The sequence below is a fragment of the Drosophila willistoni genome (assembly GCF_018902025.1).
Source record: "Drosophila willistoni isolate 14030-0811.24 chromosome 2R unlocalized genomic scaffold, UCI_dwil_1.1 Seg167, whole genome shotgun sequence".
Taxonomy (NCBI): Eukaryota; Metazoa; Arthropoda; class Insecta; order Diptera; family Drosophilidae; genus Drosophila; species Drosophila willistoni.
The window spans coordinates 2,357,536-2,372,431 of NW_025814050.1; the positions used below are offsets into that span (position 1 = coordinate 2,357,536).

The 14,896-nt window shown below is 43.9% G+C and overlaps 1 protein-coding gene across 2 annotated transcripts in view; it reads right to left on the reverse strand.

Moving 5' to 3' along the window:
- Nucleotides 1-14,896, reverse strand: part of LOC6644286 (nesprin-1) — a 106,377-nt gene that overhangs the window by 3,063 nt on the left and 88,418 nt on the right. For both annotated transcript variants that reach the window (XM_023176800.2, XM_047010914.1), the window contains 5 exons: nt 14,409-14,573; nt 7,209-14,348; nt 6,393-6,698; nt 4,853-5,110; nt 825-3,787 (listed from right to left, as the gene is read on the reverse strand). In XM_023176800.2, the coding sequence (XP_023032568.1) occupies nt 825-3,787; nt 4,853-5,110; nt 6,393-6,698; nt 7,209-14,348; nt 14,409-14,573 (10,832 nt within the window). The remainder of the gene's footprint in view (nt 1-824; nt 3,788-4,852; nt 5,111-6,392; nt 6,699-7,208; nt 14,349-14,408; nt 14,574-14,896) is intronic.

A 14,896-nucleotide genomic window follows, 5' to 3' on the forward strand; every position in this document is an offset into this window, starting at 1 on the left:
ATATTATAGATTATTTTCGTTGTTAGCATTCGCAGCCGTGAGACAAACATCATACAGTTGAATATCAATCTTCCGGTAGCTTTGTATCATTTGCTGTGCTCCACCCTGGAGTCTGTTGGATCAAAACAAATAGGATTCCAACAGCTTTTGTCTAGTGGACGAGCCACACAGAACATTTATGGATCACAGGGGGAAATACAGCAAGGATGCGAATTAGTAAGGACATGCAAGGGCAGGTACAATGTAGCAGGTAATAATGCTTAAAACTTACTGTGTACAGTTGTTTTTGTAGGAAGCAGGTAAATGACACCTGTCCAAGCGGCATCATGAACAAACAGGTTCAAGTTGAAGCATTATGGGTTAAGAAATGTTTGTTTGTGTGAAGGTGAGTGTATAAATCGTAATGGAAAGCAATAAAAAACACAATTTGTTAGCCCAAAAACACAACAGAGAACCCAAAACACCAATAGGATTACAATTAAAAAACTTGCAAGAAACCAAATCAAAAGAGAGAAACCATGGCCCAAAATGGCCTAAACAATATTTCTAGAATATTTTGGAAGGTTCTGCCAGAGCTTTTCAATAACTTATAGATTTGTTTATATATACTGCACACGAACACAAGTCATCTGTTATAAAATTAATAATTTATGCAGGATGCCGTTCGTCTTGAAAGTTTTCTTTTGGAGTATTTGAGACACAAATGAGGAAAATACAACTTAAATATGCCACTTTAACTCCCAACGACTCAAAATGTGATCTGGTTTCTCAAGTTTTGTTTTAAAATAAGAAGAACAGGACTCGATGGGTTTTCGTGGTCTTACCTTGCATTTTGATCGTGCTGCTGTCGCGCTTTCCACTGCGATTGCAGTGTATCAAAGCGCAACGCCAGCTCTGCCACTGCGTCAACTTGTGCGGCCTGGTTGTCGGCGTTGCATTCCGTTATTAGCAGATGACTCAAGTGTTTGACCAATTCGGTGGATGACTGAGCATTGCCCAAGAGTTTGGCTATCTTCTGGGGTCCCGGTTTGCGCGTTTTATCGATTATGGTGCGCTGCAATTCATCCAAATTGTTTTGGCATTCGGTAATCGCTGTCTGCAGCTCCATGCCGTAGGCATCCTTGGCCGTGATGGAGGTTTCGCGTTGCATTTGCTGTGCCTGACGCAGTTTGCGCTGCGACAATGTATTCACCTGGACAGCAGCATTGGCAGCTTCGGTAACGGGTATCGCTGAAGCAGCAGCGGCGCCGGCGGCAGCTGCCTTGGCTAACCAATTGGTCTTCAATGTGACGATACGGGTCTGTACAGTCTGCCAGAGTGTTGTATAATCGGCAATCAATTGTAGAAGTTGCTTCAATTGGGGTTGTTGTTTAGTACGTGCTTTGGCCTCTTGGGATAGGGCGTCCGCCTGTTGGACATGCTGTTGGGCTTCTTGGAGCTTACGCTCCAGGCTATCTAGACGCTGGAGTACAGCCTTTGGATCAGACTTTGAATTCTTTTGATCTTCAACAGTGGGCAGTTGTTCGAGGGCTTTTTGTATGGCATTTAACGATTGAGTTGCCTCCGCTTGGGCGGTTTGGAACTCTCGCAAGATTTTGGCATCCTTATCAATGGCATCGAGCAGGGCATGGCAACGTGGAGTCAATTGACGCCATTTACTAATCATAACTTTGGTGGGCAGGGTGAGTTTCTGTATGTTCTCGGGTTCAACGCCAGCACTCATGGTTAATTTGGCATATGTATGCTCCAGCTGACGCAGATTCACCGCCTGACTGTCCAATTCCTCTAGCTTGGCCTTGAGTTCCTTTTGGCGCTCCTCTATTTTTTGCTTGTTTGAGGATTTCTGATCTCTCTCAAATCCAGCCAATTGCGTTTCTTGTGTGCCCAGCCAATTCTTGTGCTCGGCTGTTAATTTAATCAGCTGCTGGAGAAGATTCCATATGGTTAAAATGCGTTGCTTACGCTCCGCAGATTGACTGCAAACATTCTTCCAACGTTGCTCCAGATTTTGGGCTGAGCTAGCCAGACCAGAGGTGTTCACCTGGGTACGCCAACTGTCTGCATCGTTGAGCAGCATCTCAACAAGATTTAAGACTTCACCCACATTGCTGCTATGATGTTCAATCGAACGCTGGATTTGTTCATGCTCCCGCAGTTTGGCCTCTATCACATTGGGTGTGTAGCTATCGAAGCTCAGCGGCTTGTCCAATTGTGATTCCACCTCAAATAGCCAAGCCCTGATCAGGGCTATGCGTTCCTCCAGACGCAACAAAGTCATCTTCAGTTCTGCTATTTTGGTTGAACGCTGTTTGCACAAATATTTCAGACGTTGCCAGCGATCAATGAGTGAATCACTTTGCTGCTGGACTTGACCACGTATTTCCGGCTCTGCATACAGTTGCAATAGCTCACGGCTGGTGGAGAGCAACCATTCACGTTCCTTATCACGCAATTGCAGTTCGGAGTTGATTTGCTGCTCTAACTGTTTGGCCGCTTGTTCGGGATTTGTCATGGCCGAGGCATCAGCATTGCTCTCCACACGCTGCTCCAGGCGTTGCAGCCACTGGGAGATGCGTCCATAGCGAGTTTGATAATTGGACAGCAGTGAGAGGCGCTCTTCGATGGCATTGATCAGAGCCGCCAGTTGGTAATCCAAATCTGCATGCTGTTGCCAAAGCAACCAGCTACGCTGACGAATCGCCTTCATATCATGGGGACTAATGCACTCCTTAAGCTCTTCTTGGGTCACAGTAAGACTCTCTAGACCCTGTGTTTGGAGACCCAATTGGACACGTTGAGCTCGCAATTTACCCAGCAGTTGTTCTATGGCCGCGGGTTGAGTTGGCAAGTGTTCACTATTGGCATCCAATAGTTGTTGCGCCGAAGAGAACTCCTTTTGCAACTGACTGACTCGGTGTTCGTAGTCTTTTGCCAATTGGGTGATCCTTTGCAGGAAACCTTGCCAAGTCTCCAATGCAGCTCGTAGATTACTTATCCTCTGGGTAATGCTTGCTTGTTCCATACGCATGGATGTGGCCAATGCGTCATCACAATGGCGGGACAACTCTTGTTGGCGTGCCAGCAGAGATTTACTTTGTTGTTCGCCTTGGCCAAGCTGTTGGAGCAAGCCCTCCAAGCGTGCCTTTAGATGGGGAACACGCTTAAGATGGATATATCGTAATTGCAGGGCATTCCTTTCGGCCTCTCGTTGCCTGAGCCAATCGAGAAGAGCGTTAAGCTGCTGACGATACAAATTCCAGTCGCAAACGCGGCGCTCCAGTTCACCATTCCGTTGCATAATCCTCGACAAAGTTTCATTATGCAGATTGGTCAGGGCCTTGTATTGCTCGGACAATTCCGATTCCAGTGGCGTTTCAGCCAACACACTCTGCTGAGATACAAGGAGATTCTGGTGAATGGCACAAAGTTGCTGCTGTTCGCGCAAGCTGCTATAATCCTCGGGAATGGCACATGAGAGGAAGGACTGAACATGCTGCAGGTACTGACGCCACAAACGCAAGGCCTCCGAGCTATTCTGACTGCGGGCCAGGCGTGTGGACAGACGATGATATTCCTGGAATGTGTCCTGGAATATCTTTTGCCATAATGCTAGTACCTCCAAAATGCCATCATCTGTCGGAGCAATCAAATGGTCATTGTCTTGCTGGCGTTGACTTAGCTGCCGCAATTGCTCTTCGGTACGAGCCAAAGTCTGCAAATGAGATCTCAGAGCAGCCAATTGTTCTTCACTTTCTTTGGGTGTCTGCGGTGGCTCTCGGGAAATTTCCTGTATGAAAAGAAAATGCAATTTATTAATAATTATGCACTGTCTAACAATAAGTGGTATGACCCTAATACGTTAAGTATGTCGTCTTCCTTATTGTGTTATTGGGCGTCCATTGGAGGGCTTCTTTCTAACTTTAACTTAACTAACGTTTTGCAACTGGCAATGACCTCATGCAAACAACACACGCGTGCTGCTACCTGCTCCAACTTCAAACTGTCTGATCGGGCCCGCGGTCTGAGGTCTGAGGGAAGGCGTCAGACAGAAAACTAGTTGGACAGCTAGTGGCATGTGCCTTTTCAAATGACTGCACTGTGTGGCAAACGCTACATATTAACAATAAACACCAGTTTAACAAACTTTCAATTGGATAATGTCGACCAAGATTGAAAATATAGAACATGCTATATACTTTTTGTCAGTTATATCGTCTAATCTGAAATGCACTAAAGATCTCTAATCTAAAATTCATAATTAATAACTACTCACTCCTAACCCCGGGGTGTCGTCTGCCGTTTTAGAAATTTAAACTTTGCCCTGCTGCCTTTCGCCTCATCGATATCTCTTCACGCCCTTTTTATTAATCAATAAACAATGAACCATAATAACAAAGTAACAAAACCACTATAATATGGATTTGGCTTTGGTACACACACCAAAAAGAAAAGCTGGCAACTTTTTTTTCCCCCCAACTTTTAACCCACTTAAAATAGCATGTCCTTCGTATTGGGTTAACAACAACAACAACAATAGAAACCACGGATTATTGTTGGGCGGCGTGGGGTTAAGAGAGTGTCGTTTTGTGGTGCTGCCGGCACTTGGTGTTTGGTATTGCTATTGTCATAGTTAGTTATTGCTTAACCCCCCCACCACAAACAACCTCCTCCACCTAGCCAAGCACCACAATAATACAGCCTGCTTGTTTCTCTTCATTTTTGTTAGTGTGGGAATTTCCACACGCCAATTCTAACATATGCAAATAATTATTTGTCAGTTTTGCCTGGTCGGTCGTCGGTGGGTCGCCCTGTCTCGCTTATAATCGATATATGTATTTATTTGCCTGCTTACCTGCTGCACATTGTTGAAGTAAGTCTTTGCCTGTGTCACCTCTTTGTCCAGCTCTTTGCGTTCCTTATCTTGGGCTTCTGCCACATTGGCCAATGTGGTAATGGCTTCTTTGCACTCCGATAATCGTTGACCCAATGCATCCAATTCGCCTTGCATTAAAGCGGATGCATCTAAACCAACATCGGCGGCAATTTTTGCCACAATGTCACGTAGTTCCAACAGGCGATCATTTTGTGTGCTTAAATTATCTTGACAGACCTGCGGGAGATAGAAATAAATAAGAGAATAATTAGAAAGTAATCTTTATCTTCCCTCCTTCTCTTCGCCTCATCCCTTAACAAAAAATATATATCTCAATATACCCATTATTTAAGTAGATTATTTCGGGAATGGGTAGCCGCAAAATGTCATTTGTATTTTTAGCTCAATACTGAAAAGTATTTAGCTCAAGCCGGCCGGGTCAGAGAGTTGTTTTCTCTCTCTCTCTCGCTCTCTACTGCTGCTTATCAATTGTTGTTTCATTACACTTGAATGCATTTCTTATTTTAATTTTCACTGAGCAAGTGTCGGACACTTTCATTTTCAGTTTCATATATGAAAACAGGTCAGAGCTGCCTCGTTTTCCCCTCCCCGTCATCCATTCATCATCATCAGGCAAAATGGGTTAAACACATTTAGTAATTTAAAGAGCAGGCCCTTCTTATAGAGTCATACAGTTGGACTGCCAGTCGGTCGGTCGTTTGTTTGTGGTGTGTGCCCTATGATATCATCTGTAAATTACAGTGAAACCTCGATATAACGAATCTGAGGGGGATCGCAAAATTATTCGTTATATCTATTGATTCGCTATAGGTACTGAAATGTAAAACCTTAGTCCTTTCAAGGGACTTAACAAAAAATTCGTTATATTGGGTTTTTCGTTATAACGAAGTTCGTTATATCGAGGTTTCACTGTATTTCTATGCTTTATCAAATAAGCAAACAAGCTCTCTGGCATTGAAATTCATCAACTAAGCATTAGGCAATGTTTTATATATTTGCTTTGCTTTAATCTTTAACTCAGAATGAGAGCTCAAGGCATTCTTTTTCTGCTAGGCATATTATGTTTTTGTATCGCATATGTATATATTTTTGATAAAGCCGGACGACGGGTTGATAAACTTTACCCATGTGAAAAATGCCAACTGGTTAGGAGCCCAAAAATGGTAAATATATACAAAATAATTATATATAATGACCCTAATGATCAATAAACACAGAAATAACTTCGTCTTTCAACGACGACGTTGACTCTGACTCCGACTCTATGCGTTAATTTTTAAAACAAATAAACAAAACAAAAAAAAACCTGAAAATCATTGATCGTCTTTTCGTTGAGCGACAAACTTTCGTGTCTCTAGCATAATAATTTATGACCACAAACATCATAAAATGTTGCCACACACACACACACGCACACACACACACTCACGATATGTGTAAGTAGTAGTATGTGTTTTTTTTTTTTACCGCCAAAATCGAAGCTATTTTTTTAACTTACCTTGGCATGTTGTATGGCATCCAAGGGTTGCTCCAAGGACTTGACACTATCCATTTGCTGTTCAATAGAACTCTTCACTGCCGCCGAAGCGTTACGGTATTTGTCCCAAAGTTCCACAGCTCGCTGATAACGTGTATACAATTGTTGCAGGTTCTCGGTGGTATCATTCCAGGCGACTACCGCATCTTGGACGGCCGATTCGATTTGTTCGACAATTTGTACGTCACAGGATTCGATCAAGGGATTGGCGGCACCCTTTAGCTCATTAAGCAATTGTTCACGATTATGTAGATCACCGGCAAGCCCCTATATAGAGATAATTAATACATGGAGTGGAATTTAATTTAATTTTCGATTTTAATTTCCATGCAACGTGCGCGCGCGTTTCGAAGCTAATGTCAACTGTGGCCAAGGCATTTACTAAAATTTGAACGAAGCTACCAGTAGGCAGCATAAAGTTAAAGCTTTTTCGAAAGTGTTCACAACACAAAAAGCTTTTTAATACGTCATACTACTACACGGTAGAGCAAGAAAACACTAGGGAAACGTTGTTGAATTTTTGAATTCACGCGATAAACTGAGAACTCAAAGAGGCAAACATGCGAATTTTGTAGAGATTTCGTTTAAAATGAAAGACGATGCTGATAATCAGCAAACCGCGGAAACTTCTCTCGAGCAGGTAAACAGATAGAATCAGACGACGACCGCCGCCGCCTTTGTCTGGTCCTATCTGTTAGTGTAAACAAGGTCATAAGTGGTAATTTCTCTCCGCCTTCATCACACTAGTGAAAATATGATTTTTTTTTTTAAACTCACCTCCAATCTCTCGGTGGCCTTTCGCAGACGCTCATAGTCAACCTGGCCATGAACTCGTATTAGTTCCATCATAAAGTCCGTTTCCTGGACAGATCCATGCACCAGTTCCAATTGCCGTTCGTAACGTAGCCAGAGAGCTAAGCGATTTCTAAGTATAGCCATAATATTGGTACACTTGCTCTCTAAGAAGGCATGATCATCTTGCAATTGAGAGATGTCGCGTTCTAGTTTTAGCGGCGATACAGACATCTTTAGACGCATTGGTAGTGTGTGCAGCATTTGACGTATACGCATGATTTCCTGCCAACTGGCCACAAGCTCTTCACCTACACCTTGGCAATCTTGGACTGCTTTTTCAAGAACATCGGCGCCTTGTCGTTCGGCAGCTTCACATTCATCGAGAATAACGGATATTTTGGCTTGGTGCTTACGCTGGTTACTAATGCCCTCTTGAATGGCTTGCAGTTGATCTCTTAATACGGAAGCACCTTCCAATTCCTCGGCAATTTGTGTGCTTATCTTGTGAGATAGAGCGAAGAGTTCGCCTACCTTTTCAGGTTCGATAGCTGGCTCCTGGAGACCAATGCGTCCCAACTCGTTGCCAATGAAACCAACACGAGTGCGAAGAACTTGAATGCGTTCAATGTAGAGACAAAGTTCCTCTTCGTTCTTGATTATGCCCTTCATGCTAGTCATGGTCAGATAGATCTCTTGCAGTTCACGCTCGACTAGTTTTAGTTTCTCATCGGCTGCGATATCCTCGGACGACAGACACTGGACAATGTTGTGTTGAATTTGTTCAATGGCCTGAGAGACGGCCTGCCAGCGGTCCTCCAATTGAGCATGGAATTGACGCTGCAGCATTTCGTCGGCCAATGGTATTACCTGCAGAGACTTCTCAAAACTGTGACTGGCTTCGCTGCGTATGTTATTGTGTAAACCAAAACGGGCCTTGATCTCCCAGAACTGACGCATATGCTCAATAGGTTGTTGGGTGGGTTGTTGAGTTGGAATTTGAATCTGTCTCAACTCTTGCTCAGCTTCGCGTACAAATGCTTCCATTTTATCTGTTTGCTGTTCGTACTGCACCCAGATCTCCTTGAAGACCAGCAGGCGATGCAAATAGAGAGCCACCTCTTCGCGTAACTTTAGCAATACTATCAATGCCTCATTTGTTTGTTCCACTAGATTTGGCGCTTGGACTAGTTGCTGAAGTTTATTTGCTATACCGGAAAGTTGAGTCATCTTTACATAATGATGGGAAATATCATTGCTCAGGGATTGATAAAGCGTTGTGTACTGATCGTAATCGGCCGATGTAACGGCTGAAAGATCGGGTACACGCTGTTGGGCCACTTGTAGCCACTGCAGTTCATCCCGCATTCCCTTCTCCAAAACAGTCCAACGGGAAGCGGCTTGCACCAACTTGGAGGAACGTTCAGAGGCTTTGTCTAGCAGTTGGGTAGCTCGATTATAAAGTTCCTTATGCAGCTCCGAGTGCTTTTCACGTGTTTCGCTGTCAATGTTCTCTTCCAGTGACTCGAGCATGGCTCGGCAGTGACTCAAGTTGACAAAGAACTTGCGCTGCTTCTGAACTTCATTGTTCAATTGTTCCAACGAACTAGACACAATTGGACTCTCAACAAGCTTATCGGCCAGAACGGTAATATTAGTAAACTCTTTCAGGGTTTGCTCGTATTCCTCTGCCAGTGATTGTAGCTGGAGTACACGTTCGCGTTCCGTTTGGATGTTATTACCAATGTTCTTGTTTAACTCAAAAGCATTGTGCATATCGTGAGGCATCTTTTTACCAGGATAATCACGTTGGAAAGATCTGGCATTTTGCATAAGTTGAGCCAATTGTTGTTGGGCTGCCTCATGCTGTGCTTCCAAGTCATCTAATTGCTGCAACTTTGCCGAGAGAGGATAATCCTGATTGATAGTCAACTCAAAGCGTTGCTGCAGCTGTTCAAGAATCAAGGAGACATCCTGCAATTGCAATTCAAAGCTGTGCCATTTATCGTAGTCCTTGGTGTCTTGGTCCTGATTCTGTTGGGTGACCTGTTCGACAGCTTCAACATGTTCTTTCAGAGTGTCGACGCATTGCAATAGCTCGGGTTCCACAGGTTTTGTTGCATGGGTCAGCTGATTTTCCAGATGACCAACATTCTCCTTAATAGTGTGCAATTCCTCATTCAATTGATTATAGTTATCCAATTTCTCCTCGGAAGGACCATCGTTAGAGTTTTGACGTATGAGATATACACGATACTCTATTGTCTCTAGCCAAGTGGAGACCTTTTCAATAACTGTAATCACGGTGGTTTGAATGATTGTCCGATCGCCGTTTCGCAGAGCAGAATCCAAATCCTGAAGACCCTGATTCACTTCCTGCAACCGCTGTTCTGTTGGCACTTGTTTAATTTGTTCGGACAAAGTAGCCAAATGAAGAACATTGCTTAAAGGAGTGGTCGTTGATGCCTGCTGAGGTGTTGTGGCCGTCACCTGTTTTAATTGCTTAATGCGGCCGCCAATGGCTTCTTTCGTCTCGGCCCAAATTGCTGGAGCTTGCTGCTGCTGCTGCTTAACTTGTGAGCCAGGGAAGTGCTGCATGCTCTCACTCAATAGCAATGCTTGGGTTAACTCCACTGGTGTCTTGTCCACACTGGTTGTAGCACTAAACCAAATGTTTGGCTCATTCAAATTGTCGGGACCCGGTGTGATAGGCACCATAATCTCTTCTGTGGGTGAAGCTACCTCTTCAATGGTCACTGACGACGTTGGTCCAGCTGCAGTGCGTCCAGCCTTATTACTTTGCGATTGCTGTTGCGAGGCAATGCTGACTTTGTTCTGCTCTGTTATATGCACTGGCAACTCAGGGTACTCATCATAGACGGTTGTCTTGGTGATTTGTAACTGAACTCGTTGTGGTTTCTGTTCATCTGGTTCATTTGAAATCACTTCGACATCAGCATCCGGTATAACATATGGAACTTCCTCTATAACTTCCTGATTGGTTGACACCACAATGCCTGATTCTGTAAGCAACTCAGGTGCAATTTCAACGGTCACACTTATTTGTGGTTCCTCAGGCTGTGATTCCGGCTGATGCTTTTGCTTCTTTTTGTCCTTCTTAGACTTCTTTTCCTTCTTTGGCAATTCCAAGGTCTGCGTGTACTCATAGACTGTTGGCTCTACCACGGAACAATCTGAGTCGGCTGGTATGGCTACAGTAGTCTTCACCTCCAGTTCATATGGTTCGGATATTGATGTGCTCGCTGTTATCGAAGCCTCATCATCAAGTGAGAGAGGTTGTTGCTCTTCACGTGGTGTTGTCTGCGTATCGCCATCGATAACCTTTATCAGTTCCTCCGTAGTGGTTTCTTCATTGATTGTCTCCGGCTTGACCACAAGACTGTCTCCTACCACCTCGGTTGGCTCAGGGGTTAGAGTCTGAACATGAGTTTCAATAGTGGTAGTCGTCTCTGTGACCGTGGATTGTTCCGTTGTGGGTACTGGCAAGTCGATAGTCATTTCCTTAACCAAGTCCTGAACCAGAGCTGGCACAATATCGCCGCTTCCTGGTTCGGCTTCGCGCGGTGAATCTTTTGGTGTTGTTTGCAGCTCTTTTTCAATGCTCGTTATGATAGTGGTTTGACTGGAGATTTCAGTGGTTTCTGCTGGCTGGCCACTTACATCCGTTTGCATTTCAGTAGTCGAAACCTCGACTGGTTCAATCTTTTCGGGTGCTTCCTCTCTTGGAGTGGTCTGAGCCTCAGTCTCAGTTATTTCAACAATCAATGTTTGGGATTCATTTTCTTGATTATCGGGCTGAATATCTAGACTTGTCTGCACTGAAATTTCGTCGAGTTTCGGTTGATGCTGTGGCGAAGTTTGAACAGATTTTATGTCTTGCTCCACCTCAACAATGGCTGGCGATGGTACGCGTGGTGTCGTCTGCTGCTCCTCATCTTCGACAAGAGCTAGCTCCACAACCTCTGTAGGTATTACCAGTTCTGTAATGGGTGCACGCGGAGACTCGGAGGGAGAAGATACCACTGCATCTTCCACAATTTTGACACTTGTGTCAATGCTATTATCAATGCTCGACAAATCGCTATCTGCACTAATCTCTACAACAGATTCATGCCGCACTTTAACTGGGTCATCACGTGGTGAACTGACAGATGAGGAAACGGGCTCGTCTTCCTTTTCTGCAGCCACAACTACTGGTTTAGGTTCAGTCTTATCCTCCAATTGCTCATCGGATTTAGTATCTCTTCTCTTCTTTTTCTTTCGACTTCGTTTACTGCTAGCATCAACGGCTGGCGTCGTTGTGGCCGTCTCAATGATGGTCATGCTAACCTTAGGTTTGGTGTGCACGTCGGATTCCTCTTTCTTTTCCTGTTCCGTACTCATTACGACCTTTAGAACGCCTGAGCCATTGTCCACAATGGATGGAGCTGTAACCTGATATGATTTACGTGGTGGCTCTGTAGTAGCTGCTTCACCACTAATGAATAGTTGTGTGGCCATGCGTACATCAATTTGATCGGGCTCGGAATCCTGCTTGCCAAGACTATCCGAAGGCGAGTCATCAATCGATTGTTTGTCTGCTGCTACAGGTTCTTTCTCTTGCGTTTGAATTCTATCTGACTTTGTAACTTCTGTGACTTCACATGGCTTATCAAGGCTTTCTTCTGGCTTAATCTCTTCAGACGTTTGTTCCACACTCTCGACCACATCAATGGTGATTGCTTCAGTAGGTTGTTTTTGTATTTCTTCCACCTGATGTGGTTTCAAAGCATGTGCCTTTTCGGCTTCCAAGAAACTTTGAATTTCAGTCTTCTCATTGGGTACAACTTCTGTAGGAACTTCTAATTCCGGTTGCTCCTTCATATTAGAGGTGAATGTGGTGCTGGTTGTGGTTATTGTAATACTACCAGTGGCCAGTTTTTTCTCGATCTCAGGTTTAGTCTCAGTTGAAGATGCAGTTTCAGTCTCATTGGGTTGTGCTTGCCTAACTTTTTCTGGTATTGATTGTGGTTCAAATTCATAAGTTTCCAGTGACAACGAATTTCCAGTTTCTGGGCTTGTTGGCCAAATGGTTTCGATCTCAGTGGTTGTTACTGCCGCTGGTGGTGCTATCTCCTCCTCATGCTGGGAGAATTCAATATTTGTTGGCTTCAAATGATGTTCCAGGGGCCAAATTTCATTGATATCTTCCACGCCTACTGGTTGTTGTTCTTCTTGAGGAGTGACTAATGTTGTTGCTGTTGTGGTGGTTACATCCTCGGCTATAACATTAACGGGACTGATAGTAGCAACTTCTACAGATTCTTCAACATCTACTTGAGGTGCTGGCAACTCTACAAGTGCTTCTTTGGTCGTTTCTGTTGTTATTGTTGTTGTAGCTGTTGGTTGTTGTGGTGTTTGTTGTTCTTGTTCATGTTGTGGTGTGGTTGTTGTTGTTGTTTTGGTGGTGGTTGTGGTGGTGTTGACGTGGGTAGACTCAATATCAAATACCTGTTGCTGCGGTTCATCTGTCATTGGCTTTGACAGATCCGTTGCAACTTCTTCGATGACCACTCCTGGCTCCTGCATCAAACGCTGGAACTCTTCTTCGGAAACCACTTTGCCATTAACCGTTCGCAAAATGTTCACATTGATGTGTGGAGCAGTCTCCTCTTCGGTTACTTCAATTTCTTCAGGCTCTTCGATTACCTCTTCGGTGATATGTTCCTTTCCATCGATGATAACGACACGTTTGATAATTTTACGAGTTTTGCGAATTACCTTGCGCGTCACCTGTTGGACCACTGCCCGAATGCTACTTTGCGTCTCCACACCGGTTGGCAATTGAGATAGTGTTACTTCAGTTTCACCAGGGCTGCCAATTAGCTGCTCCTCATATTGCTCAATTATAGGCTCGGTTTCAAATTCCTGCACGGTCACTGTCTCCGGTTGCGAACCGTCGATCAGAGTTCCCCGGGTTTGTTGGGTCACAACTGTGCGATAACTGCCCTCCTTAGGATCGGCACTGGTATCCTTAGTTTCTACATTCTCAAGATTCATTTGGCCGGTCGATTGTACTTGAATATTGCCATCTGCGTCGCTGATTGTTTCAATGGAGCTAATTTGCTGTTGCTGCACAATCTGCTGACGTGTGCGGGTGACCTTCTTTAAAACGATATGCTTGGTACCATCAGGTCCAACAACTACTTCGGTGGTTTGTTCATCGGGTTCCACAAATGTAGTTTCAAATGCTTGTGGCACGTTCTTAAGTATTAGCTCGGTTGCACGATCAATGTCACCCTGTGGTTTTTGATGGTAACGGGCCTCAATTTCCACATCTTTGGGCAGATCAGGAACATCCTTGTTGAAACTCGTATCGATTTGAATGGTTTCTTGACCATGTTGAACTGTTTGAGTTACCATAATATTTTCAGTTGGCTGACGTTCCTTTTGAGTTTGCAAAGCAACCTCAGCTGTTTCTATAGCAGGCTCCTTAAAACTGGTCTGTGCCTCCACAGTGTTTGTTTCTACTTGTTGAAGCGCTGGTTGCTGTAGGCTAAACGATGTCTGAGTTTCCACATAAACGCCTGTTGGTTTGATTTCTTCTTCGGGCATCGATGTGGAATCAATGGTATTCTCGTTGGACTCAATCGATTCATGCGCTGCATCTGGCCTATCAATCGGTGGCTGGATTTGTGCATCGGCCAAAATTCTTTGCCGCTGAATTTCATCGTTCTTAGCCTTACGTAGATCAACAATTCGTTTCTCAATGGTAAAGATACGAGTGGTGGCCACAGTTATTTGCTCCCTTATAATGGTTATTATGCTTTGCAGTTGTTCCATCAATGTATTGGCAAGTGGAGCTACATCGGGTTGGGTCTGAAGCTGGCGCGTTTGCTCCATCAAATCATCCATAGACTGTTGACGATCTTTTAGGGTACGCAACAATTGCTGGCTACGTTCCACCTGTGATTTCAACACCTGTTCATCCGTACTACTATCAGGTGTGGGCTCAAACGATGCCAACTCGGCCGATACTTCTGTGATCCATCGTTCCAATTCTAGCAAATGCTCTTGGTATTGGTCGATCTCCTCTTGACGCTTTTTCTGGCCATGCATAGCGTTCTATTGGGATAAAGTTTAATCAATAACTAATTATATTCAACTGCGACTTAAATGACTTACGGCTATCATGGTAATTCCTTGTTGAGTACGTCTTAGGAGCAAGTCAATGCGATCAGTTGTCTCGTTCAGCAAGCGTTCAGTGGCAGGATCTGTAGGCAAATGCCTGGCTTGTTCCTTTAGGTTATGTGCGTCCCTTTCGTGTACTTCCAGATTGGTTTGGATTAGCTATGTAGAAACATTAAATTTTAAATATTTATGCAAAACAAAAATATCTTCGATTTCCATATAGAAAATGAATAGGAATAACTCATCTAGGAAAACAAAACTGAACAACACTAACATATTCTCCGATTAAGAAAAACCTGACTAGACAATAAAATTTTCGATTGTTTATGGAATGAATGCGATTGTGTTATACTATATTTAGGACACATACGCCATTATCCATTAATCGTTAGAAAAAAATAATACAATCTATGTACAAATTATCTACAAATTGTGTTATAGAAAAGATTTGTCAATTCTAACATGCTTAGTGAAGCCATTCA